At 36.9% G+C, this 27,732-nt stretch overlaps 2 protein-coding genes across 20 annotated transcripts in view; one reads left to right on the top strand and one right to left on the bottom strand.

Annotated features, from left to right (window-relative positions):
- The window catches only part of SLC25A12 (solute carrier family 25 member 12), a 52,876-nt gene extending 33,999 nt beyond the window's left edge, over nucleotides 1–18,877 (top strand). For 10 of the 12 annotated variants that reach the window (XM_075153223.1, XM_075153229.1, XM_075153220.1 and 7 more), the window contains 9 exons: nucleotides 85–169; nucleotides 540–698; nucleotides 3,961–4,013; nucleotides 4,203–4,283; nucleotides 12,700–12,840; nucleotides 14,826–14,964; nucleotides 17,279–17,437; nucleotides 17,629–17,719; nucleotides 18,266–18,877. In XM_075153223.1, coding sequence (XP_075009324.1) covers nucleotides 85–169; nucleotides 540–698; nucleotides 3,961–4,013; nucleotides 4,203–4,283; nucleotides 12,700–12,840; nucleotides 14,826–14,964; nucleotides 17,279–17,437; nucleotides 17,629–17,719; nucleotides 18,266–18,455 — 1,098 coding nt within the window. In that variant the 3' untranslated portion in view covers nucleotides 18,456–18,877. Of the gene's footprint in view, nucleotides 1–84; nucleotides 170–539; nucleotides 699–3,960; nucleotides 4,014–4,202; nucleotides 4,284–12,699; nucleotides 12,841–14,825; nucleotides 14,965–15,719; nucleotides 15,830–16,588; nucleotides 16,722–17,278; nucleotides 17,438–17,628; nucleotides 17,720–18,265 lie in introns of those variants that run through there. The other 2 variants (XR_012674097.1, XM_075153226.1) reach the window with 2 other exon arrangements.
- Nucleotides 18,878–18,934: 57 nt separating this feature from the next.
- DYNC1I2 (dynein cytoplasmic 1 intermediate chain 2) overlaps nucleotides 18,935–27,732 on the bottom strand; it is a 33,419-nt gene continuing 24,621 nt past the window's right edge. For all 8 annotated transcript variants that reach the window (XM_075153236.1, XM_075153233.1, XM_075153237.1 and 5 more), the window contains 7 exons: nucleotides 27,337–27,483; nucleotides 26,893–27,006; nucleotides 26,389–26,522; nucleotides 25,236–25,380; nucleotides 24,248–24,388; nucleotides 23,103–23,228; nucleotides 18,935–22,369 (listed from right to left, as the gene is read on the bottom strand). In XM_075153236.1, coding sequence (XP_075009337.1) covers nucleotides 22,256–22,369; nucleotides 23,103–23,228; nucleotides 24,248–24,388; nucleotides 25,236–25,380; nucleotides 26,389–26,522; nucleotides 26,893–27,006; nucleotides 27,337–27,483 — 921 coding nt within the window. In that variant the 3' untranslated portion in view covers nucleotides 18,935–22,255. The remainder of the gene's footprint in view (nucleotides 22,370–23,102; nucleotides 23,229–24,247; nucleotides 24,389–25,235; nucleotides 25,381–26,388; nucleotides 26,523–26,892; nucleotides 27,007–27,336; nucleotides 27,484–27,732) is intronic.

Raw genomic sequence — 27,732 nt, 5'->3', positions numbered from 1 at the left:
TGTTATAAAAGCCAATTCACAGGCATCTTTGTTTTCCCATGCAGATTTTCAAGCATTTTTTTTTCTTTTCCTTTCCTCACACAGCAGTCTTTCGGAGAGCTAGGCAGGCCTGTCTGGCTCCAGGTAGCTGAGTCAGCTTACAGGTTCACTTTGGGCTCAATTGCTGGAGGTGAGTAATATTTCTGGCCAGACTACTTGGTCTCATCTAAGGTGCATTTCTTGGCTATACACATGAAGAATTGGAGCGTGGAACCACTTTTGGTTGTGCCATTCCCTTTCTTCCCTTATCACTTCTGTTCTGGTATCCCTCCACAGTCCTCTGAAACTCTACTCCAGTAATGAATTTCCTTACTGGTAATTCAGATTGGTTTTCTTTGTTCTATGCACCTTGTTTTATGTAATAGCGTAATTCATTCTCCTTGAGACTTTTTTCTTACTTCCAACGTATCAGAGATCTTACCAGCTAATATACTCCTAAGAATTATATACTACACCAACAATGACGTTGCAGAAATAATGCTCCAAATCCTTTCTTACAGCTGTTGGCGCTACTGCGGTATATCCCATAGATCTGGTGAAAACTCGTATGCAGAATCAGCGCTCCTCTGGTTCAGTCGTAGGAGAGTTGATGTATAAAAACAGCTTTGACTGCTTTAAAAAGGTTTTGCGTTTTGAAGGCTTTTTTGGTCTTTACAGAGGTAAGTGAATAAAAAATATATATATATCGAGTCACGGATTTTCTGCCTTTTCTTTTTTTGATACCTCAACAGCTAGTTTCTTGTGGGAAAATCAGGAAACTTGATATCATATACAATTTTGCTTCTGTTTCATAGAGCTGAATATTTCTGTTACCTTGAGCACTGTTCATCATGAACAATTGCTAGGAAAAACTGGGCATATTTTTGTTGTTACTGATCTGCTCCTTGCTGTGTAGGTTGTTTAAAGTCCTAATTTCTGGGGTGTGAGTGTTGTGGACATGACTGTTACCTCACAAACTGAGGATTGTAACTTTTGGCTGGGGGCAAACATCAGGAGCAGATTAGCATCTGAGGAGTAAAGATCCATTTTACTGCAAATATTTTTTGTTAAAAGACAGTCATTTTGAAATGTACCTGTTAAACTGGATGCCAGATCTTATGCCTCATACTTTTGCAGGTAGCCGTACTTGTTTTATGATTTTATCCTGTGAACAAGAAATTGCATCCTGCTGTTGTATTATGTTGCTCTATTTTATTTTAAAATATCAACAGTGGAACTCATAAAAGTTGTAATTTAATAAAAGAAAAGAACCTCCTCTAAAATACAGGTTAAGAATTCAAAGCAACTTTTTATCAGTTTTATCAGTTAGACTGAAAGCTATCCTCTTTTAGCTTAGGAGAAGATTCTGAATGGGCTTTTATCACATCAGAAAGATCACTTACATAGAGGGTACATGCTAGCCAGTCCTCTGAAATTGACATTTAGTTAAATTCTCTATTTAAAATTGTCATTTCACATAACTTAATGAAATGCACAATTTTCATAAGGATCAGTAAGGTATTTATTAATTGGCATACTTTTTTTTTAGTTGGAGCACAGTCACTCACTTCTGTGATGGTCACAGCCTTTTTTTCTGCTTTGCAATGTGTTCTGTCAATGAAGACACTGGACAGTGTCCTTTAAGGACAGTATCTAAGAAGTTTTTGCACGTGAAAGTCTGTGGATTCTGGCTAAAGCGTTTTTTGTAATCTTGCAGGATTTTGCTATGCAAGTGAGTAGAGGAAGGAATATGTCAGTGAAAATGTTAATGAAATAGCTGTAATCTCTGTAGTTTACGTCTTACTGGTGAATTGTTTTCCTTTTTTGTTGCTAAATCTTTCACAAAAGCAAATACTCCTTGAGTTACATTTATGAGACTATTTCTACAGTGCTGTTCTACAGTAGTTTTCTTTCTCTTCCCGCCACTCCTCCCCAGCCACACGGTTTTGCAAAGCAGCTTCTAAAACTGGTCATTGTTATTTTTATTTTTGTTTTCTAACCTTTCTCAAACACTTTGAAATCAAGGATGATTCCATTGATGAGTTAAAAGCAATGCTTTACACTTGAGAAAAAATGTGCTTGTTTGAAAGAATGTCAGCTTGTTAAACTTCTTAATAGTCTGTTTAATAATTGTCTTTAAGTTTGTTTAGCATAAGAAGTTCATGTAGTTGTTTTGAAAATGTTACAGTTAATGGTCAGCGTGTTACTAAGGTCTTGGACTCATAGAATTAGATGGTCTGTGAAAGTTTCTACAGAAACATTTATGGAGTTGACTGTGGGTCTGTTACTGGGTTCTTATGTTCCTGAGCTGGATGATCCTAACTGTATTGTAATGTAACTGTACAATGTAGTTGTTTACTGCGGTTTAAAAAATAGGTCTGAATACATACTGGAATATTCGTATTTTTAAATAAAAACTTATAATTTTTGGTCAAGAAAATTATGACACATTTGAATCTTGGCATCTAACTTCAGAACTAATGAAGTATCTTCTGAGGTCCCTCACTAGACATGCAGGGTCCCAGGTTCTCTGGCACACCGAATGTGTGTGCCCAACGAGTTCAACTGCATAAAAGGTGGGGTGGGGAGGATTGTCTTGTGGTCTTTTGTCTGGTAGTTTTGGTTTTTTAAAGTGTAGGCACTGCAGAGCTGGATTTTCTTTTCATGGTAGATCAGAGATTCAGGCTGGGAGGGCAGCATTTCTTTTTGTTATTGTCAACCTTTCTTTGTATTTAATAACTACCTTTCCTCAGCATAGTAAGTCTGTAAATCGCACAGAAAGTACTATGTTGGAAGAAAACACTACACTGCATATATTAACTGCTGCACTTTCTATTTAGGTGCGTTTGCTCTGAGCTTCCTTTTAAGGAAGTAGTATAAAAATTCTGCAGGCTGAGAACTTTTGGTAGTTTTGAACATTTTTAATTAATTTTTAACTATTATTCTTTTCACTTAACGGAGAGTGGAAAACTACATCAATACAGTTTTGTTGCTGTTATGTGATATTTGATATAATTAACATGGGATTTTTTGTTAGTTAACTGGCAAATGCTTTTGACAAACTGATATTCCCTAACCATGGAATAACATTAGGAAATGAACACTTCTAATAAAAATAAGCCTTTTAAGTTTTATATGCTATACATATGCCAAAATGACTGTGGAGAAAATGGATTTAAAAATAACAGATACTGTTATAATCTTGTATGTTAGGAAGTTAAGACTGCCATCTACTGATTTTTTTCTTAAACCCATTAGTTCCTAGAAAAGTGTATGTGCTTTTGTCAAATGGCAGTTCATTTTGATAGTAGCTATTTTCCAGGAGCAAGGGCCTTTTCAAAATCGGTTTCTGTCCACTAATGCTTCCTCTTGGTGAGATAAAAAATACTTAATAGTAATAGGGTTTAAAGAAGTTCATGCTACCATGTTGGACTGAAAAAGAGAAAATCCCTTGTATCTTTAATTGACTGGAGCCTTCAGAAAACTCAGGTTAGTGAGTCAAACAGAAGTGAGTTGATAATTTATCATAGTCATGTGTTTATCTCACAATTACTCTCCTATTTTAAAAAGTAATTGCAAGCTTTATGGGAAAATGATATTAAGGGGCTAAAAAAGTCAAACAAACTCTTATGCAGTAGACATATCGAAGGTGTATGTTCAGTCCTTATCCTTTTTTTCCTTCTAAAACAGCAAGAGCATCAGGCTTGACTTGGTTGTGGAAGGCAGATCTGGTCACCCTTTTCAGCACCATTTTCAACAGAAATCTTAATATAAAATTGTATTGGTAAGAATATGCAGTGCTCTAGCAGCATCACATACATAAATGCCATCCACCTCAAAGGATATCCCATGTGCAGAAAGGCATTTCTGTAGAGCTCTTATAAAATACTAGTTTCTGTATTAGGAAGATAATGTTGCCTTATGATGTCTTTGTTTCTATAGGCTTGTTACCACAACTGATAGGTGTTGCTCCAGAAAAGGCTATTAAGCTAACTGTACGTATCTTTTTTTTTTTCCTGGCATCCTTTTGTTTGTTAACATACACAGGATTTATTTCCTAAAAATGTGTGAAAGATGACCACTTACAAGCACTCTAATATATATGGTTACAGATGTACTTGATGTATGTTAATAAGAAGGAAAAATAACTTAAAATTGTGTGTAATGTATTGTATCTTTATTAGGTTAATGACTTTGTCAGAGACAAATTTACGAAGAAAGATGGTTCCATTCCATTCCTTGCAGAGGTCTTTGCTGGAGGCTGTGTAAGTATCGGTCCTGTATTCCTAGGAAAAATTGATTCTCAGTCACATGCAGTATAGTTGGAATGACAGTTAATGGGTTTGCTTTGTTGATTTGAACAGAACTGTTCTTTTTTCTCCCAGTCACAAGAATTAAAAAAATTCTTTTTCTGTTTGGAAAGGTTTGCATACTTCTGAGTTGAGTTCCCTTGAAATTATGTGCTTGAAACAACTTCTTTTGGCCCAGTTTATAACTTTCAGTTTCAGCAGTGGTTTTATTCACAAAACGCTAAAGAGAGGGTGCCTTTTCTCCCTCTCTGTACTTTTGCTTGGGTTAGCGTTCATGGTTAGTTTGGAAAGATACAGGTAGTCCTTGAGAATGGATTATAGAGATCATGTTTGAGTTTCCTTCAGCCGGGGGCGGGGAGGGGCTAGAACAGTTTAAAAAATCTATTTCTTGCTGAAGATTGTAAGGAGGAAAAGAAATACACTCTTCAACTTGCTATATGTGAAATTTTTCTGTTTGTGAAAATGTGGAAAAACTGAACAGTGTAGTCTTATGTTTCAGATAACAGGTATGAGTGAATTTTCTGTTTAAATGACTTAATATAAAATGTAGCTACATTACTCCAGATGCTAACTACATCCATCATCCATCATTTAAATACAGTTCAAAAACAAATTGTGTTTTCATTGTGATTGAGGGCTGTAATTCAGTGGATCTCTTAGCAATCTGTAAGTGGTTTGAATTGATATTGATGATAGATTTTTTTTGGTTTTGCACATTGGCTAATTTCATTTGTGGGATTCCCCAAAAGTTGTTAACCCTATAAAATGTTTAAGGCTTGAGTTAGGTTTCTTTTGTAGCAGAGAACACTAATAACTTCCAGTTGAGTAGGCTGACAGGCTGGTATAAAACCTCCTCAGCTTACAACAAAACCTGGGGCAGAAAGGTTGTTGACCTCTGCAAACTTTTAATTCAAAGAAGCAGCCCTGAAGGGAGGCTGCTTATAGTTCTGCCTGATTTAATTTGGCAGCCTGGTACATGCTTGAGTCTTCACCTGTCAGCGTACAAAGTTTATTTTCTGAGAAATGTGAGAAAGCAGCTGTGATGTATAGCTAGCAAAAGACTAACCTTTTTCTGGAAAGCTCAATAACACAGAAAGCACATGCAGGTCATTTATAACAGAAGTGAATGTAATTCATTAGTGTTTTTCTCTGTGTTGTGGTTAAATTCGTAATTAAAATCAAACATCTGATAATCAGTTTTATTATTTTACGTTCTTTTGTACTGAAATGTATAGTATTAAATTCAATCTACATTAGAGGCTTTTCCATTTCCTGGTAGGTACTCCTTTTTCAAAATAACTTTATTATCTTACTGTAGTGAAAATGCAAAAATTGGGGAGAAATCTGAGTTTCAGATAAGCTTTCAGAAATTTGGATGTTTCTGTGAAGCCGAGCAGATTTATAATCTGTCCAAACACAATCCTTTCTTCTAGCTGACTGTCTTAGCTGATATTCTCATCTCCTTTTTCAAGATAATACTTATCTCACTCAATCTGGGAGAATTTTAAACAAAGTTGACCTTTGTAGGATTGGAGTTGGCCACAGTTTAGCAACCTCAGGGACGTTCATTTATTTGTAGCCCCCTCTGGATCATCTGATATCTTATCAGTTGATGACATTTCTGTCTGTACTGCTGCTTAGTTCCATTTCAGCAATTTCACTTCTTCCCAAATACCAGAATCTTTATTAGCAAGCCTATAAAAGTTCATTCTAAAAGTCTGAAAGTATCAGTTGACTAAAGCAGTAGCAAGTTGATATGTTAGTCTTTCTCATCCTTAGTCATTTTCATCCTCATTGTGACAGATCTTTTCTATGTTGACTTGCTTGGAAATAGTGTTGATCTTCGCCCTTCTGGTGTTCATTGTATACTGTTTTTCTACAAAACATTATGAGACATAACCAACAGTTACATCCAAGGAAGTGCCACAAGTAAGCTTAGTCCATTTCTACGTGCAGGGGCATGCAAGACTTTCTGTTCGAGTGATGCTATCTTTCTTCTTAATTTTTCCTTTATTCTATTCCTTCTCTCTCTGTTAATAAAAAATGATGGGTTACTATGGGACTGTTTGGGTTTTATATGTGCCAAAATTATTTTCAGCATCTGGATTTGGGTAACTTGTTTTTTTGTGGCTTTTCTTTATTGTTCGACACTTAAATATTTTGCTAATCGTACACTATAAATATAGGCTAAATTCAAAACATGCTTTTCACCTTGTCATAACATCAGAAGAAACAGCATTATACCCGTATGTACTTGTCAGAGATGTACTTATTACTATCTCTGACCATCACTTGTCTGTGTTTAGTGTTGAACCTTCTCCCGATTAACAGGAATAACGCACTTTTTCATCATTTCTGGTGTGGAACTGGTAGTGGATGAGCAAAATGAGCAAACCATATTTTCAGCCGTTTTATGGAGTCTACAGCAGAGGACTTCCTGATCTTTGAAGGCCCACCCTCTTGCAAGCTGTACAAAAGCACATTGTGCGTGCCACAGTCCTCAACCAGGAACAAAAAAGATTCTTGTGAGGAAGTGGAGGCAGCTTGGGAAAGGCTCCAGCAGACCTAGCAAATTCGCTTCTCTGGATGGCAGTGCCGAATCAAAGCCTACGTATGGTGTTACAGCCTTCTAAGACCCACACATGAGGAGAGGTGAAACCTTTGACATTAAGACAATAGTGATTCAAGAGAACCTGTGTAGGCTGTATAGCTCCGGAGTGTCTGCAAGAAGTGCTATACCATCCAGCAAAGGGGTTGCCCCCCAGCATCTGCTTCCTCCAGAAACGGTAACGTCAAGAGACTGGATCTCTTTGGCCAAAATCTTACTTCTCAGGCTCCAATTATTCTCAGCTCCTGCAAGGTTATGGAATAAACTCCCATTCGGAGTAAGAGGAAATGTCTTCATTCTCGTAGCTGTTAACAAAGACATCTGCCCATGCAGTGGCCTGTTTATATGGTCAGCTGCCTGTCTGCTGTCTTTCCTTCCTTACTGCAGGGCAGGGACCTCCCGCAGGCAGCCTGTGCCCTGTGCTCCTTGAAACCTACCTGCTAGCCGCTGGGCAATGTAAATGTCATTGGGAAGCGTAGGGTCTGCTCTGTCAGAGCCCAAATATTCCCAGCTGCTCCCAAGCTGTAGCTGTATTTGAAATCTGCAGAACAGCTACGTGGGGCAGCTCAGTTACAGCGGTCAGGTCGTATCTGTCAATGAAAGGGCTCTGGTCCCTGATGGATGAAACTGATATCCCATCTTCCTACCTTCCCGAGAGTAGGCAGGTTTATTAATCATCAACAGCACTATCCGCACTTACGCATGTTCAGAGAAAACAATTTATTTCCCTACTGTTACTGTAATTAATTGAATTACATTTCATTGTAATTCAGTGATTAGCCTGCATTTCTGCCTTTGGAGTTTTCAGCTACCATTAGCTTTGAGTTGCAGGGAGACTGAGTGAGGCTTTGGCAAAGCTTTCCTGTATCCCGAAGGCGGCTGGGGAAGCAGAGAGCACATACCTGGTATGGACATGCTTTTCAAAGGAACTTACACGCGTGATGCATGTGAGTACATCATGAAGGGCAAGGTGCTATAGTGCAGCTGTTCGTCCTCAGTTGGGAAGCGATGTTGAAGTAGACATCTAATGCTATGTAAATGATTTGTAAGTACTGTTACAGTAGACAAAGATGCTGTGATTTTAAGCTGTAATTCCTATGAGTTACACAGAAAGAAATGCATTCTTCCCATCAATGCAATGTGCATGGTGCTTAGCATTTTGAATGGATGAATCCTGTCTCAATTGAAAGACATTTCCGATTTGTGCTGCAGGGAGGAGGAGGATGTGGGGTGCCAGACAGAAAGGGTCTAAGAACCCTTCTTGGAGGTGTAGGCAATGCATCTGTTGATGATTAGAGGTTGGGATATGTGTGTGTGTGTGTTTGCACATACATACATATAGAGGTCCGAATTTACCACTGATTTAAAAACTTTCATACATTTAAACATTAAATCTAACATTTAGTCTAAATATTTTGGTATACTTGTAAAAATAATTTTCATATGTATTTATACATATAAACATACATACAGGTATATAAGCTTATCAGGCAAATAGGAATGTGTCAAATACTTCTTTTTAAATAATTTAAAATGTTACTGTTTTTATTAAACAAACATAAAAATACAGAATTATAGCTGTCAAACTACGTTTCCTTCAAAATCTTGAAGATACTCTACTTTTTTAATATGCTTTAAACAGATGAAGTTAGAAGCAGAATTAAACTTTACTGCTTTGTCTTGATCTCTGTTGCGGACATTTAAAGTTAGGGAGAAATTTATTGTTTAGTAAAAGAGACAGTAAGCTTACTGTAGGCGCATGAACAACAACAGCTTTGCCTTGAGAGAGAAGTGTGAGTTCTTTTGATGTTTTTAAACCAGACTGTTTTAAGTAACATCTTATTTTAGCTGCTTGTATGGGACATAGTTGTGGTCCAGGATGTGGTGGTTTCAAAAAGGAAGGAAGGAAGGGCTTGAAATAGGCCTCTCCCCCTTGGTAGCATATGCCTCTCGGGTGGAATTGGAAAGGGCAAGAGGTCTCATGTTGCAGGGTCATTTGTGTATTTCCTTCAGCCTTTGGCATGTCATGGGGCGTTTGCTGTGGGATCTCAAACTACATCTTTTCTCTCATAACCTTTGCTGTCAGATTTAGTTCCTTTATTTGCTCCTTGTAGAGTTATTTTACATGACATTAAGGTTAAGTAGAAGCTTTTATTACTGGTATTTTTGATGTGTATGAATAACCTCCATTCAGAAACAAATTTGTCAACCTTTTTTAAAGTGTCTGTTGTAATTTATGTGTGAAGGGAGGTTTTTATGGGGGGAAAATCTAGATTTAGTGCACCTTCTCCAAAAGAAATTCAAGGGGTGCAATGTATACCTCTGTGTGCACGTGTATTTAACATACAGAGCTGACAGCTAAAGTAAGATACTTTGAAAAAGAATGAGGATGATTGCCAATGATTTGCACAGAAGCGTGGAGATTTGTATTGCAACCCTGCACGTTACCAGTTCATTTTTATTTGGAGATCCTTTGTGTCATTCTCCTCTGCACCCTCTTCTGGGGGGTGCTCTTCCTCTGCTCCCCAGGCAGCACTCTCCTCTGCCTCACACGTTCTTCATCGTACAGTTAGGCAACCATTTATTTAGAAAAAACAAACAAACAAAAAACAACCCTCACATTAATTTTTTAAAAAATGCACAATGAAAAAGCGAGTTTTCTTGTGTTACATGTTCTGTATTAAAGTCAATGCTTGTCTTATCTGTACTTGTGATATGTCTAAGGACCGAACTCATTCATGCAACTCCAGTGAATTCAGTGCCCCTTTTCACGTGAATCAAATCACTGCTGTGTAGAAAAGTTTACCGAGCTCTAAGTATAACTGTATGAAAAGTCAAGACTTGGATAGAAGTACATATTGCTAATAGGGAGTATTTAACTGGGTATCTTGACAGTTAACACTTCTTTTTGAGAAAGCTGCCTCTTGAGAAGTTTGTCAACACTGTAAATAGTCAGTGTTCAAAGTGTTAATGTAATTAAAGAGCTTTTCAAATGGTTTTCTACTGATAATATAGGCATATGTTAGGGTTTTCCTTATATTTTATTTTGCTCAATAACCCGATCATCAAGTCATATTTTAATATTAATATTGTCATAATATATAAATTCTGTATTAGCAATATACAATTTGTAACATTGTATATATAATTGGTATTGCTACTAAATTATTAAAATGTGTTGTGTTTAGAGTCTCCTCTTTTCATTTCTGTATCAGAAGAGGGCTGTTGCTGATTTTAACAGAAAGGTAGGCAGTTGTGCACCTAGGAGAGGAGAATGTTAATTGCAGGAAGATTAAATTCAGGGTAGGAAATAGAAATGTTTACGAATTGGCCTATTTGTGTTTCTGTGGTGGGTGTCAGGCAAATAGGAAGAGTTATTTTGGCTGCTCTGCAGGATGTGCTAATTTATAACATTAAAAATAAAAATGAAATTTCACATATATATCTAAACAAAGAATGCATATTTAATAGGCAGGTAGCAGGTAACTGTTTAGAAGCAGTGAATTTGTAGCTTAGTGTCTAAATTTAAAGTTATTTGAATTTTTTGAGTGAGGCATTGTGTTATGTAGTAAGAACATTCTGCTTAATGTTTTATCTACCGATGTAGGGAAATGATAAACATTTGAAATTGGTTTTCTGTTTAATGCAATATGAACAAAAAAAAATGGTTATTGTTTAACTGAACTTGCCAGATGAGAATTTTATAAGTTTTATTTAGATTGGAACTTTGCCTGGCAGGACAGCCATTTCATCTTGCATGCACAGGTGTGTATGAACTGTGAAGGAAAAGGTGAGATGAGAAGTAAAGAGAGTCTGAAGAATGGCTTTGGACACGAGTGGTGTCAGGTAACTGAGTAAAAACAATGCCTTAAGTCCAAGGAACAGAAGATGGGATCAGTTTGGCAGGTCTGGGAGTGCCAGTGATTTTCCTGATGGTTGCAATAAATGTCCACAAAAATGTAGGCTTTGATTTTCTTTCAGAGGGGTGAAGAAGTGAGGGAATAAAATGAAGATTAACAACCTGGACTGATTATTTGAGTGGAAAGTGTTAAAGACAGTAACTACTATGTTGGAGATAATTAATCAAAAGCAAGGGTTGATCTCCCACTGTTTGGGTCAAGGTGCTTTAGTAAAGCCATAACAATGATGATTTTAAATATCAATATTGAGTGAAGTAATAAACAGGGCTTGCAACAAAATGATGGCTCAGTAAAGGTGTGCTCAGTGAAGGTTCAGTGAAGTATCGGATGCTTGGTCAGTGAAGATTTTGATGCTTCATGCCCCCCATCCCATAGATAGGCACCTGAGCGCTTGGTCATTCTTAGTAAGAGCTGTTGAGGTTTGCAATGCTCTTTTGTCTCTGGCAGTCGGGAATAATTCAAGTTACCAACTTCTAAGATATGCTTCAGGCCTAATCTCAAGTTTATTCTGTCTGCTGCTGGAGAGAGGAAGATTGTGCTATAGGCAGAAAGGAATAGCGTTCATTAGTTCCGAATCAATTAGCAGAGAATGCCATGCATGCTGTCCAGGAGGTGCTGGAGCAGACTATTGATTTCCTTCACACACACACCCCCCAGCATCACAAAGAGAGTTTATTTCCTGGGCAATTTAGAAGTGGAAAAAAGCTTTAATTGCAGATGTTCTGCATCTTTTTCCTTTACTAAGATTTGGTGGGTTGGAGGAATAGATTAGGATTAAGAGGAGCTTTTAGATTGTGGAAGAAATGCTTTTTGAAGTTGGCTGTATTCAAGTGGTTATATGCCATAAATTTTAAGGAAGTGATTTTAATTTTTAAATGAATAAAGGTGGCTTAGGAAGAGGGGAAAAGAAAGCTTAGTAAAATTTAGCTGTTTTGTGATGAACCACACACTTCTCCAGAAGTGAATGGTAGTACCTACAGCAAACCAGGGAGAAATCTAAACATGTCATTTTAAATAGGTTTACATGCTTCTGAAACTGAACTGTCAGATTGAATCTCTCTCAAATCTGAAACATAGTTCTTTGAAAGTCTTTGGTTAAAGTGCAGAATCTGAAGCAGCTCTGCAACACTATTGCTAGGAAGCATGCAAAATAGTCCTTCAGCACTGCTAACAGAATATTCCTGCATGCAAAATCTGTCATGCTCAGCTCAGAGAAAGATATGACTCCTGTTTCTATCTAGTATCATATTTTGAAATGTTACTCTTCCTATTTAAGTTTTATATTTTGTTTCCACTTAGGACAATTAAAGGCTGCTAAGCAAAACTCCAAACACCTTTTCTAATAATCTAAAATTACACCATTAAACGTAAATTTACCTTTTAAACAGCATCACCACTAAATGCAAGTAACATATCTACACATTGGTGATGGATTATTATTGAATAAACATAAGGTCTTCTTTTTATATGTTTGATGCTCTAGTAGCGTAAGTCTAATGGTTATTTTAGTTTAGTATTTCGTGTAATATCTGATGGACTTTTAAACACAGCCATGACTTCTAGAAGGTGATGTCAAGGAGAAAAGCAGAGACAAACTGAATTAATCCACCTCTGTGGACTATAAACATATAAATAAATAAAATTTATTTCGGACAAACCCATGATTTCTGATTCGGGGCTTTTAACTTCCACACAGGTGCTTTATTAAATATCTCTCATATATTTTTACATGAGAATATCAGCCAATGCAGTGAGAAGTGAAGGCACTCAGCACCTTGCAAAAGTCAACCTGTCACCACATGCTCTAGTAATGCAATTTACTTTATTTTCTTTGGGTTTGCAGGCAGGAGCTTCGCAGGTCATCTTCACTAATCCACTGGAGATTGTAAAGATTCGGCTGCAGGTAGCAGGAGAAATTACTACAGGGCCCAGAGTCAGTGCCCTCTCTGTTATAAAAGATTTAGGCCTTCTTGGTCTTTACAAGGTATGTATTTCTGCTTTGAGTGGCTTTGTTGTTTTATGTTTTATGCTAAACTTTTACATTGTTGAAACAAAAACTGTTAAAAACAAAGAAACCTTTTGAATTTAAAACCAATCTCTTCCTGCAGGGCAGCCCCACAGTGGAAAGCTGAAGAAAACCCACTTCTATATTAATGGCAGTGGGATACAAAAAAATACTCCTCCATTCTATCCTTTGGGCTTTTATACCGAGCTACAGGGAGTCCTGTATTGCAGACCTGCTGGCTTCTGGCACTGATCATTTCATTTGGTGGGGTTTTGTGAAAAGTTTCTTTAGCTTTCCCTGTTATTCTTATGTTTATTTTGAATCTCTGTTATCTCTATTGTTATCTTTGCAGCAGGATATTTTCTTTGTCTTAATAATTCGATGGCAGTGAAACAGTAGTGGAGTTTAGTAGGATTCAGATTTTTAAGAAGTTAAGTGGTGGGATTTGTCAATAATGAATTCCACTAAAAAAAAAGTCCATACTGTACTGTACTTCAGCAGAATACAAGTCAACAGATTCCTTCCCTGCGGGTACACTTACTACCATCATTACAGATCAGATGTAATGGAGCAGAAGCTGTTAGTTTTCTTAAACAAGGAAGAGTATTTCTTCCTGTATCTTTCTGCCAGTGCAAGAGGTAATACGTAAATTCAGCACTTATGTTAGCTGTGCACTTACAAAACATTGTTTTACGTGATTTGTCCATAGACCTGCAATAATACTATAAAAATGTGCAAATTTGCTTTTAGAGCTGAAGCTTTTGAATTCGGTGCGTCAGATTCATGACCTAAAGATTCATTTCCTAAAGATCACAGGTGTTTTGGTACATGGGACAAAATTACCATTTCTGTTTGCAGTAATTAAACAACTGAGCGTACTAAAAATTCTGCTGTTCTTTAGAATTGCATTATCATTTGTGAATAACTGTAGGAACTCATTTTAGAGCATAAAGTATCTGCATGAAAATCATTGAAGGGATGAGTTTCTCTTTATCAGGTCTTCTGCTTAAGCCTCGTAGGGTTTGTAATATATGCTGTCTGTTATTGTAACTGTTGGGTGACTGGCCTTGGGTCCATTGTGTGCAGGCTGCTGGCTTGGAGTATACTGGTTGGGTATTTAGGGCAGGAGTAGTGTTTTTGTAACGTGTGAGCTTTCACGGTATGGAAATGAGATTTTTGGACACAAGAAGTGCTTATCTGAGCTTTGTACAGAAGGAGTTATTTAGTTGGTAACAGACTGATGACTGAAGTTACTAAAAGAAGAATATTAGATATGTTTTATTACGAGTATGCCACTGTTTTTACAGCAGGCAAATTTCTGTTAAGGAACTCTTTAATGCCAGGTTGTGGCCAGGAGCTACTCCTTGCAGTATTATCATAGGCCACTGGTTTTGTCTCCCTCTATCTTCCCTTGGCTAAAAGACTCCCATTTTGCCACGGTTTCCCTCTTTTTGCTAGCCTTCCTGTGCAGCTTCTTCAGTCAACCAGGTGACTATCAGTGGAGATCACTCTGAGGTCTTACAGTCCTCACTGATATTTTAGTAATGCTTTTGTGTTTGGTGGAAATAACGGCATGCGAGGTCTTGCTGCTTCCGTGGTTGTGGGTTGTTGTCAGCAAGATGTAAGGACAGACCTTTGTCACTTTCTTCATCGCATTTGGACACATCTTATGTAAAAGTTATTTATCGTAGGTACTGGTGTCAGGATTGATGTCACGTATTGCTTACCGAAATTAGACATGAACCTTGAATCTTCCTCATTCTAGGAATTTACTTTAGATGTGCTTTATTATTTTTTCAAGTTCAACTCTACATCCTCTGTTTCCTGAGACATTTTATTTTCTGTGTTATTTACCTGGTAGATCAAAAGAGTTGGTACTTCCTGGGCTCAGGCTGCTTGCTAGGTATCAATTTTAACCTTATTTACAGAATTTATTTGTATTATGTCTGTTTTCTGTATGACAGGGTGCCAAAGCATGTTTCCTCAGAGACATTCCCTTTTCTGCAATCTACTTTCCTGTTTACGCTCATAGTAAACTGATGCTTGCTGATGAAAATGGCCATGTGGGAGGGCTTAATCTCCTTACAGCTGGAGCCATTGCAGGTAATTTTGCAGAATGTTTTCTAGAAGTAATTTTTTTTCTTTTAGTGAGTAATATTTAATATTCATTCAGTAGCCCCATATAAAGAAAGGGTACTGTACCATTGTATCTGATTTAATCTAAATTTGATCACTGTTATCCTTAGTGGGAGGCGATGTAATTTTGATGAAAGCTAATTACATTTGCATAATGTGGATAAACAGCGTAATGCAGCTCAGCAACTTGTAGTCAAATTTGATCTGTCTGTCTCAATGGGGTTTTACTTGTTACTGTGCTCTCAGAGTTGAAGGCTAATTTGAATCTTTGATGAACATAAAATGAGATATCATAAGAGCTAAAAGAAAATGACTTATTTAGTTTTGGATTCCTGAATAACTGAGAAGAAACTTGGTTTAAATGTAATTGCTAAAAGTAGGGCATTAGTTTGTAAAGAAGCTGAAATTAAAGCATCGTTCTCTGAAATTTATAGTATTTTAAGGCTTCTCAAAAATGTTTAGTATAAAAAGAATAGGCAGCTGAGATAAAAAGTTGTTTTTCCTAAATGGCAAGTGGTTATAAAAATACTAGATGTGGGAACTGTAGTGGTGGATATTTAAAAATGTGGATACAGATGGCCAGATTCTGCACTGCCGTGGATTAGATCACTAGGAAGAAAACCAGGTATCTGCAGCCTCTCAAACGTGAACAATTCAGTGTTGGAATCTGTGCAGTTTAGAAACCTCACTGGGCTGAACAGACCTTTATGTTACTGTTGCAGTCGTAAGGAATCACTATATATACATCAAGCATGAGCCGTCTGTGTGTAAAGAGCAGTTTCCCATGCTGGACTTGGTACAGAGCTTGGCTGCACCTGCTCTTTGCCAGTTGGTATGTTCCTCGTGCCAGAGGGGGAGACCAGCTAGGAAACTAGTAACAGATTTGTAGCCCTCTTTATTCTCAAGTAATGCAGAGCTGCCAGAAATGGAAAATTATTTAGCTTACTGTACTCATAGAAGCACATATAAATACTATTATTTAACTTGTGTCTCATATAAAGACTCACTGGTTTTAGATTGCAAACTTCACAGCTTCTCTTCGTTTGTTTGATTAGTGTTTCTGGGTCACTCATACTAAGTGATGAACCCTATTAAAAATGTGTGTAAATCTTGTAGGCCTAGTTTTATAGCATGTACAGGAATCTGCCTTTCTGAATTGCAAATTTCAAATTCCCAATTGCTCGATCTATTCCTGTTGTGCACATGCTGCAGGGAAGAATACAGTCTGAACATATCTGCCTGTAAAGGAAAATCTGCTCTGTGTACGGTTGCTGTTAGTGTATGCTTGTAGGCTTAACTACACTGCTTCTGTTTTCCTTTAAAACCTCCTGAATTGACCACCAACACTTTTGAGATTTTATGATCACCTATGCAAATCAGTGACTTGTTAAACTTTTAATTCAATGTTAACCAATAGTAGAAGTTCAACAGAAGTCAAAATCAATTTCGAAATTCTAAGTCAGAAGATGGTTCCTCTTTTTTAAGAGGTTGAAATTCTGTCAGTGTTCAGAAGTATTCAGAAATATCTCAGATAACACAGTTATATACTGTGGAGTACATTTCTGAAAACTTTCTCCTTTCCTTTGACTAGAAAGCTGAGAGTGGTGCCTTGGAAGTGGAGATTTGTTCTTCTATCACTGTTGGCTAATATCACGCTGCTGGTACTAAGCAGACTTGTAAAACACCTTCATTGTCCTCAGTCTTTTTATGGCTTGCCTATTGAAGTAAACAGCATCTATTCTCCTACAGAATAGTCCGAACAGCAGTACAGACATATTTCTGTAGAATAGGTGTTCTAAGTAGTAGTTTTCTTATTAACACCTTTAACAAATGGATGTGTAGGATTCAAGTTCCCAACTCAATCATCTATGTAATTTGCAAAATGTTGTAGAGTATTAGCAAATACAGTAAGGTTGCACAACTGATTTTTGTCATAGATATCTTTTACTACGTATATAGCATATGTGTGAATTTAAAAATGCTTTTATCTATTTGAAACTACTGTTAATGACAGACCACTAGAAGATGTTGAGAGAATTGCTGTTGATAGTTTATTATTATTTTCTTTACTATCAATTATAGCCTTTAAATTTAGAAGAAACTCAGAAGGATTATACCAAGAACAAAAGTTTACATTAGCATCAAGTGTAAGAACTTGCAATTTTAGTAATGTCTAATTCTTGCAAAAAGTATTGAAGTTTGCAGTTGTATTTTTCAGTTAGAAGCGTTTCATCTTTTACAAGATTCTTTGTGCAAATTAAATGTGGTTTTCTTCTAAAAGGTGTGCCTGCTGCTTCTTTGGTAACCCCTGCTGATGTCATCAAGACAAGACTGCAAGTGGCAGCTCGCGCTGGTCAGACAACATACAGTGGAGTTATTGACTGCTTTGGAAAGATTCTAAGGGAAGAAGGACCTTCGGCTTTTTGGAAGGGAGCTGGAGGTGAGAAATGCACTCTGAATACTAAGGCTGACTCCGAATCTGCAAATTAGCACTTGCTTTGTTAAGGACTCAAATTAGAGCAGTATTTACAAGGTCTGATTCTCAAAACCGTAACATTTTGTTTAAAATATTTAGCTTCTCTCCTGAGAAACTTTTCTTTGTTTGACACTATGATTTGTAATATTTAACAGCTCGTGTGTTCAGATCTTCACCCCAGTTTGGTGTTACTTTGGTCACTTACGAACTTCTGCAGAGATGGTTTTATGTCGATTTTGGAGGCCTGTAAGTCAAATATTTGCTTTTTAGCTTGCACAAAAAGCCTACCAAGTTAAAAAAAAAAATCTTACTTTTTTCCCCATGCATGGGACCACTTAAACTTGGTGACTTTGAGCACCTGTACTTAAAATTACAGTATGCAAAAAATCCCCCCATCCTTATATAAGTGAGAGAAACTTGCATGCTACTTCTAAACAGATGAGGAGATAAAGAACCATTTCATATTTATTTTAATACACTACGTAAAATGTGTACGTCCATTGTAGCATGATATTTTTTCCATTTTCCCTGTGTCACTGGAAGTTAAAAGAATTTACAAAGCTATCAGTGAAAATGTAACTTCAGTTTTGGCCTTGATTTCCCATTAAGTAGTGGTCTGAACTCACAACTTTACTTGACCATAGAAGTGAATTAATTAAAGTCAGCTTTAACAGTCTCCCATACTCGGACAAAAGCCATAAGCATTTAGTCTAGATTTTGTAGAGTTATTCAGGATTAAGAAAACACTTTAAATAAAGGAAAGGCTTTTTTTCTTTTTCTTTCTTCAAACAGCAAACCTCCTGGATCAGAACCTAGCCCAAAAACTCGAATTTCAGATCTTCCTCCTGTTAACCCTGAGCACATTGGTGGATACAGACTTGCTACAGCTACATTTGCTGGTATAGAAAATAAATTTGGTTTATATCTTCCAAAGTTTCGATCTCCTGGCATCGCCTCAGCTCAACCTAAAAGTAGCAGCTGAATCCTGAAAAGATGTTTCAACCTAACAAAGTGATGCAGTGGAAGAAGTTTGCAAGAGTAGTACTGTATTTTTTCCAGTCAGCTGCATGTTGTTCTAGCTGAACTGAGCTTGCAAATCTAATTACTCCTTTCTAATATTAATATATACCTGCATTTATTTGTTTATTTGCACACAAGAAACTGATTGAAGCTGTGGTTCTATGCCTTGTTTTAAGCAGTGGCATGAATCTGTGGCCTAGACTTTGCCTTGCACAGCTTGCATTTAATGTTACTGTACATATTGTACATCTTTGTACAGAGACATCGTGGCATCTATACACGTACATTTATATAATGGATATTGCAGTTCAAAATAGTTTGAAATGTACAGAATGTTTTGAAGGAGTTTTGTTAACAATCATGTGACAATAAAACATTTAAAAACCACTTAAGTCAGTTAATTTCTTTATGTTTATGGAAAAGTTGTCCAGTATGATTTCCCCCCCCCCCGGCTCCCCAGATCACAGAACAAAATATAAAGATTAGATGCACCCATTTAATGAATGTACAGTACAGGACAAAGCCTCTAAAGGAATGCATTTCACTGCTAGTTGCAGCAAAGCTATTAAAATGCAACGTGCTGATTTTTAAGTGTAAGAGAACACAGTAATTGGATGAGCACATGCAATATCTTATTTTGCAGCACTACTTCGTAACAAGGAATTATCTCGAAATACATGGTTATACTAAATGTGTAATAGATCTTGCCTCTATGGTAGCATATTTAAAACACAATGAGATATTTGCCAGTTACTAGCAGACTCAAGAGTCTTTACAGGATTTATTACTCAGTGTTTTTTTTCCAGAATGGAAAACTTCTTTTAACAAAAATTGAAGGCATTCTCTTTATTTTGAGATTGTTTTACCATTGAAAGATTAGGTTATTCTGGAAAAAAAAGACTTACTTTTATATTCTTTTTATATGAAAAACTGGGTTTTTTTTAGACTTCCAGTTGAGTGGAATGCTAAGTAAAAGGAGAGGAGAAAGGAAAAGCTTGAACTATTTCTGGCTTAATGTCTGCCAGAAGTCTATCTAGTGTAATTTTTAAATGCAAAAATGTCAGAGGAAATAGAGGAGTCTAGATTTCTGCAGTCCTAGAGGAAAGGTAGTTATACTACCCATACAGCCAGAGAAGAGATGGGTGGGTTTCCAGCCTTGCTTACTGAAGTATGACAACCTCCAATCTTTAGTTTTACATGTTTCTTTCAGGGTTAAACATCCTGGAGTACAGTGTATGCCAGCGGTATAAACTGATTTGAGGCTCTGTTACTTTCTTGCTCAGGTGACAGCAGGCCAATATGAAGAGTTTTAGTCAGCTTATGAAGAAATGGCTTCTTAAAAACTGAACACTACAAACACACACAAGCCCTCCTTCAGCACTAGCCTCTAAGCAAGATGCAAAATCTTTTGGTGCTGAATAATATTTAGTGAGCTAGAGGTTACAATACATTGAACTTGGGCAATGTGCATATATATAACCCCACTGGAAGGCTTCCTGTCTTTATTCGTTTTTTTCTGTTTAAAGAATTACCTGTTCTGTGCAGTTTTCTAGAGACAGGCTTCCCAGGAACACTCTCCCATATCTGTGTATTTTGTTCTGTGCTTTTCTAAATAGATACGAGAATGGTAGGTACCCACTAGCATTTAATCTTAGTCACACCTTGTTGACTGACTTAGGAGCCTTTACAATGCAAGACAGCATTTGTATTTCTTACAGCTCCAAAACTGGACAGTGTGGCTCCCAGAATGATCATTTACAGTATCTCCCATCACTGTTGGTCTCTTAATGTTTGCAGGTATGGCTTTTACAACATTTTTAACCTGTACTCAACTATTTCATGAGGGAGGAACAGAAACAGGAATGAATACAGAATAGTTTTGTTGAAAATTATTAAAAGGTTGAAATTATGTAAAACTAATGCCATATGACCTATATGTTTATGCCACAATCCATTGAAAAAAAGCCTTATGTACTGGATTTCTGAAAATATAAGTCTGAAGGAAATGTATTATTAAATGAGAAGTAACAATCTCAGTAAAAAAACCAAAGACAAACCAAAACCAACCCCAAAAAACAGCAAGACAACAGAACATTCTGCTCGTTAAGAATTCTTGTGCCTAAAGGGTAAAAATCATCACATGATGTGCCTGTTCTTTATATAGTTCACATGTTTCTCAACTGAGCAGATAGCTGCTGTCGTGAGGGTGAGGAAAACATAGAAGGCAAATGTCAAACTGAACAGCAGGACTTTGCATTGAAAAGAGGGGGGACTTTCAACAAGTCAACACCAATGGAAGCCTAAACACATTTCACTTTCAAACCCACTGAAAGAGACAATCTCCTGAAGACAGAACTGCTGTTACTGCTGTCTGTGTCTCTATGAGCTGCTCATAACAGAAGTGAGACAAGGAGAAATAGAAAGAAAAAAAAAAACAAAAACCTTAAAACACAAACAATGCAGAAACAATAAAAATACTTCTGGACATAAAGCTGATTAAGGAATATAAACCTATTTCCTACTTTCAAACATATAAAACAGCTCTTCTGGCAAAACAATAAGCTTTTAGCGGATTAAGAATACCAGAAACAAACCTAAAGTCCTAACTTAAAGGCATCAATACTGGTTTAGTGCCTAATTAGTACAAGCCAGAATATTTACTAAAAAAAAAAAAAAATACCCCCCACAAAACCAAAAACCAACAAACACCCCACCCCTCCGATCCCAAACCCAGTCTTGATGGGAAACTATAAAAATTTAACCTTTAACAGAAATTCCAACCATTGTTTCAAGCCATTGAGAGGTTTTGTTTCAATAAAAATGTTAAAAAGCAATGAAAACATCTTTCTTTAACTTAATACAGAAAATTAGTAGTAAGTCTGTAGTTAACAGAATGCAAATCATCATACTATAGAAATTAAGTCAAAATCTAGCTCCTTATCCTTTAAAAAAAAAAAAATGTGATGACAGTAGCCTTTTTGCTTTTGGCCGATTGCCATGGTAGGAAGCGGACTTTGGGGGCAGAAAACAATTCCGTGATGTGTGTAGTAAAGTGAAAGCAGCAGCTCCCAGGAACTTTCTCCTCTCAAACTACTGAAGGGACAGAGATTAGGGGTCAGATTAGTGCTCATATAATATTTATTTATAAATCAGTCTCACCTTTTAATGCACCAATTCAAACAAAAGAACTTGGTATTAAACATGTATTTCATTAATTCAGGTCCAATTATCACGTAAGTTTGTAACTGCAGACAAATTTTTATTCACATATATTACCCACTACCAGAGTCTGAGGCTCATCTATATATAAACAATGAAACTTACTTTGAACATATGCATGCATATCCATGGGTAATTTGAAGAGTTCAAATTAAAGAATGCTTCAGAGATTTACTACCTAATGAAGGTTAGTCTGTAATATAGAAAGTTTAGTTTAGAAACAGAACTTTTACTTTTCAGAAATAGATGCTGTTACAAAGTGAAAATTTCAGAAGCCCAATAGCAAATTTACACCAGGTTAGTGTTCCAGCAAAAGAAGTTCCTTGCAAAGTTAAAGTTAACTGTATTAAAAGTTACACAAATCTAAGAACGTGCTTGTAATTGATATATAAAAACTGACAATGCAAGACCTGATTTTCAGAGTCCATAGTTGAATCCATATATTCCTCCCTTAAGCTATTAATTGAACTGACACATGCTTACACTTTTAAGGTTTGCATCAAGTCATTCACAAGTCTACCACTGCTGCCTGTTTTTAAAGATCTACGCTGGTATGCGGGTTGCAGCTTCCTCTTCTGCGTCAGCTCTGTTAGCATTTATTTCTGCCAGTGTTCGACCAAATCGAGTCCACTCATCACTGCGAGGAACGGCAATTTGCTGTTGACAAAGAGAACGTTATTTAAGCCTACTGATAAATAAAAATGGAGCTCATTTTGAATAGTAGAGTGCTTAAAGTAATGTTCAGAAGAGGTTCCGATGGAAAACCTTACCTTTATTTAGTGTAACTTTTAAAATAATCTGAACATCAAAAGCTCTAACTAACAAAAGAAGCAGAATTTGAAAATCCTGTATTTAAGTATGTAATGGTACTATTACAAGCTTGCATGATACGTCTCCATCTGAGAGACGGCCTCCAAAGGGGAATACTAATGCCATGTCCTCATCCAATCAATTAGTTACATACTACTGCAGTACACATACTCGCAATAGCAACAGCTTCCCTGTAGGAACGAAGTCAAGACCTGCTTCACTGCAAAATTTTTTGTTTGGCACTTCTCAAGCTATGATCAGAATTCACATGTGTCACAGTTACAAAGAAGATAAAATCTCTACAAACAAAACCATTGATTCTTTCATCTTATTTCACCAGCCTTATGTTTTTACTTTTTGATTGGCTGCCAGATAGCATGCTAAAAAGTTATGCTAGAATAGACTGCTGAAATATGCTGAAATAGACACAAAAAGGAAACATTAATGTGAAAATAAAAATTAAACCTTATTCCTCTAGCCACAGGGAAAAAAAGTTAAAAGCAAGTTGCTAAATAAGAGTAAAAGTCAAAGAAACTTGAGCGTTTTGTGATGTACTTTGCACAATACATGGTATACATACCTCTCCCACATCATATATAACTATTTGTCCCTCTGAATCACCTACAGCTATCTCTCTCCCGGAATGCGTCCATCTCACACGGTTCAGAGCAGGATTGCCCTCCACAGTAACGCTTGCAGTTGGCACCTGTATCCATTTAAAACACATTGCTAAAAATGCACGAGGATTCCATAAGCTATAGATTACAAAACACACCTAGTCCCTCAATCTTGTATCAAAAGAAGTGCCCAATGTTTCCACTGAGGCCAGAGTACGTAGGTCTCAAAGACTCTCAGTGGCCTTAAGCTATCACCAGTGACATGACCAAAACAACACATCTTCTGCCCCTTGGCCAAAGTACAAACATCCTCTATCAAAAAGCACATCTGCACTCTTGTCATGAGACAGGAGGCGCAGACATGCATTCAGTCAGGCAGCAAGGAGGAGCCCTGGGATCTCAAGAAAGATTATGACAGAGGGCAGGGATGAAATCAGCTGCTTTGGCAGGTCAAATCCTGTCCGAAGACTAAAACCGGGTAATTCCGATTTGAAGCCATAGGCTGGCATATGCTCCTACAGAACTGCTCTTTCTTCTATATGCAGTTTTAAGAAGGTGAAATTCAAGTACTGAGTATCTGTCAGGTTATTCCTCTCACCTACCTCCAACAAGTTTAAGTCTCATAAAAGATTTACACTATAATTACGTTTATAACTCACACCAGAAAACCCAAACATTCAATTCTCTAAGTTTAGAAACAAACTACAACTTCACTGCAGTATTACTATGGCAATAGTAATATGGCGATAGGAACAACGGTGGTGTGTGGATAACAGGTTTGTTCACACTGTTAAGCTATAGGCTGCCAAGGCCGTATCAGGGGAGGTCTATAATCACTTTCACAACATGGATCAGTGTTACACTGACAGATGTTTTGCACTCTTGTTACAGGTAAAACAATTTCATTACCGCTGTTATTCATTATGAGGAGTCATTTGAGTTACAACCCCGTAATCAAAGAATGGTATCTATTACGCAGAAACTACTGGAACTACAGAATATTTAAGAACAACAACAAAAAACCAAACCAAAACGTTATGGTAAATGCCTGACATTTTTTGCGAAGTGTACAAACACTTTTCCAGCTACATTTGACTGACTGCCTCACCTCAGTATCATTGTTGAGATTCCACAGGTCAAGCCTGCCCATCCCATCCACGCAGGCAAACAAGGCAGGGTGAGTTGGAGACCACATCACATCATAAACATAATCGGAGTTGTCTTCAAAGGAGTAGAGGGGTTTGTTATTCTGAAAAAAGCAAACATAACAATGCAATACCCAAACTCTGCACTTCAAAATTACAAAGCTAACGGGTAAAGCAAAATACAGTACTTCTCAATAGCATTATCAGCAATAACTAAAAAGTGATTCACATTTTTACTTACTTTAAAAAATGCCTCTGTTAAAAGCAGCCAAAAATTACTGCTATTATTAAAGAGATGCTTTGCAAAGCATGCAGCCTGGCTGCTGCTGGTATCTGGCTGCTACTATAAAACAAATCAGTAGCAAGTCAGTATTGTTAAGAGATTGTAAACTTAATGCGTTAAGAATCTTATAAATCAAGCCAAAGTGACAGCACTTCAGGCTATTACTGAGAGATTCTAACTCTGCTTCCTCTGCTTTGCATTCCTCAGGGCATGAAACTAACAGAGAAGGAGGTAATTCTGGCAATGGGCATGATAGATACTTCAATTGTGAGCCTCATGGAGTTTAACCGACATCAGTTTTGGTGCTGTCCCTTAGTCCTCCACAAAATTGTAGCAAAACATTTGCCTTATGCATAATATGAAAGTAACTGATTTTACAACATGATTTACATTTGATTACATTGTAATCATTGTTGATAACAAAGGGCAAAAGGATGAACAGAATGGATCAGAAGTATACAAATGATGTACAATCTGAAAGCAAAGCTTTGTGTTAACTATAGTTTTGCTCATGAGCTGTCTCCTCTTTGCAGGACTGCTGCTAGGAACCTAGAGAGCTTCACCCGATTTGACTTCAGTTTACTGAAGTTTCTTAAATAGCTTACGTTATAGCACCACCTTGTGTCAAGGACCACGAAGAAAACCACTGAACTATCTATTTAAGTTACCTTAGTTGTCCAAAGCTTTACTGTCCAGTCAAAAGAAGAGGTGACAAAAAGATGTGAGAAGTCTACAGGTCCAACTGCTGCATGGCAGTTGATACCTGTGATTGGTCCCTGGTGTCCTTCAAACATCTCACTGATTCCAGCTTTGCTGTTTTAGAATATATAACCAAGGTTAATTTATCTGGAAACCATACATGTGCAGACAGAAATAGCACTGAAATGCAATATAAATATAGCCCCAAGAAGATTTTGCTGCTTTGTATGGATGTTACCCCACTGCAAAAGGCTTCATCACAACAGGATCACAGAAGACCAGGCTTGAATATGGACCTTAACTTCAACATCTATTTTCTGCTAACCTTAAGTGCCAAAATATACCACAGAAAGAAGAGACTTATTCAGCAGGTACCAGTCCACACATTTAACTACACTGTTCTCCAAGCAATAGCTAAAACTTCCATTCATACAAAGAACAAAATCCAGTTCTCTGGAATGAGCATAAAACTCCCACTGACTTAAGAAGAGTTACATGTACCTTATGGACACAGCTTTCAGACATAAAACAGTAACAATATATCCCTAATAGTCTCCTATCAGAAGCGATGAAAAAGAAGGGGGGAAGAGATGGGAAGGATGTTACACAAAAGTGATACAATTTGGGGTATTTTGGAACCAAAAAGCTGTGCAGCAAGGGTGATGTGTATCTGAGATGAAACCTGGACACTCAATTATATTTAAGAAAGCAATTGATAAGATACAGTCAGACAATTTCAAAATAGATTGAACAGCAGGAGAAAAGCTAGCCAATTTAAGATTTGTGCGTGATGTTACTGTACAATTATCTATAGAACCGATACAAAGTTTGGAATGTTCTGCTACAATTCAAATGAATAAAACCACAGTGACCTATGCTGCCCTCATCAACACAAACAACTCCCAGTCACTGAAGACAGCACAGCACCAATTCAATATTCCAACTTCTTCTGTTTTTAATGACTCGGGGAAAAGTGCGCACTGGAATTCATATACAGCTATCTTGAACTCCTTCGAGACAAAGGAGTAAACGCACTATAAATAATTTTAGGAGTGTAAAGCATGCAGGGACCCATCCTTTCACTATTTTTATTTCCTTTGAATAATTAAAGTTTGCATTTACCTGCCATGGCGGCATGCAGTGTACACTGAGCCTTCTTCACTGCCAACAACAAAGTTGTTGACATCTCCAACGGGGAAGGACATGCAAGTAACAGCCACAGCCTTGGACTGTTTGTGAACCAGCTCCATGCTATCCTGTAGTGAAAATATCAGCAACTTACTTAAAAAAAAAAAATTAATTATTAACATCTACAAATTCATTTAGATTTTTCAATAGTAGGGTTTTTTTTATATTTTACTTGTACAAAATTGGGCAGGAATAAAAAAGTTATTTCTTGTTAAAATTGTGTTCACCACTAACACAAGTGCAACAAAAATATACAAAAGGATCAACAGATAATATGTGATTCCACGAGTGGGGAAATATTTTATCAAATACTTACCAAGCTACCTCAAGTATAATTCTGTGTGTTGAGAAAGTGTTTATTAATGCTTTTTAGATTCATTAAGTTTTTACTATATATTCATCTGGAATAGATACTATATATATACAGAGTTATCTTACCTGTGGTTGGGAAAGCATGTCCAGACTCCAAGAGCATATTTTCCCATCAGTTGAGATACTAATCAAATTGTGAGCATTCTGGGTCCCAACAACATTTACACAGTACACTGGGTGCTAAGAAATGTAAAATACTATCAGAAAAAGGAATTTCCAAGTAATAACTAATTCTGGTATAATTAATATACAGTAAAATATAGAACTTCACCATTTAACAAAGCATAAAAGGTTGATCACAGTACGGTACAAAGAACGCTCCCCTATAAAGCTGATATTTGTTTTTCTGAAACTTTGACTTTTATGAATAGCCCAGTTTTTCAGTGATAGCATTGGCAAAATATGGACATAAACATTTAAGCATTATCAACCAAGTGCACTGGACAGAGTTCCCTAGAGGTTAAATACATCTCAACAGGGAACAGTCCTTGAAGATATTTCACCCCCTACCGTGTGAGCAGCAGCCGAAAGTGGAGTTCTCTGCACTGGGGTTCTCTTATTGCTGCGATTATCCCATAGCACTATTTGGCCTGAGTATGTGCCACCAACCACCAGATTGGGATGAAATTTTGCAAATGTAGCTGACATCACTGCTGACTGTAAGGAAAAAACAAACAAACAAAAAAAACCACAATAAACTATAATTCAACGACACTATGTCTAAAACCAAAGAAAATGGGACCAAATATCAGAGTAAGTTCTTTGCCCAGATTTATTTGATACGCTATTTCACTGTTCAATTACTTAAGGATTCACAAACCCTTTGTGAACCCTCAACAGTCTTTTAGTTCTAATTTGTATTCATAAAATGAAGTTTTCCTCCTCTTTTCTTTCATATATATGTAT

The sequence above is a fragment of the Calonectris borealis genome, chromosome 6 (assembly GCF_964195595.1).
Source record: "Calonectris borealis chromosome 6, bCalBor7.hap1.2, whole genome shotgun sequence".
NCBI lineage: Eukaryota > Metazoa > Chordata > Aves > Procellariiformes > Procellariidae > Calonectris > Calonectris borealis.
This window is presented reverse-complemented; position numbering and strand designations above follow the sequence as displayed.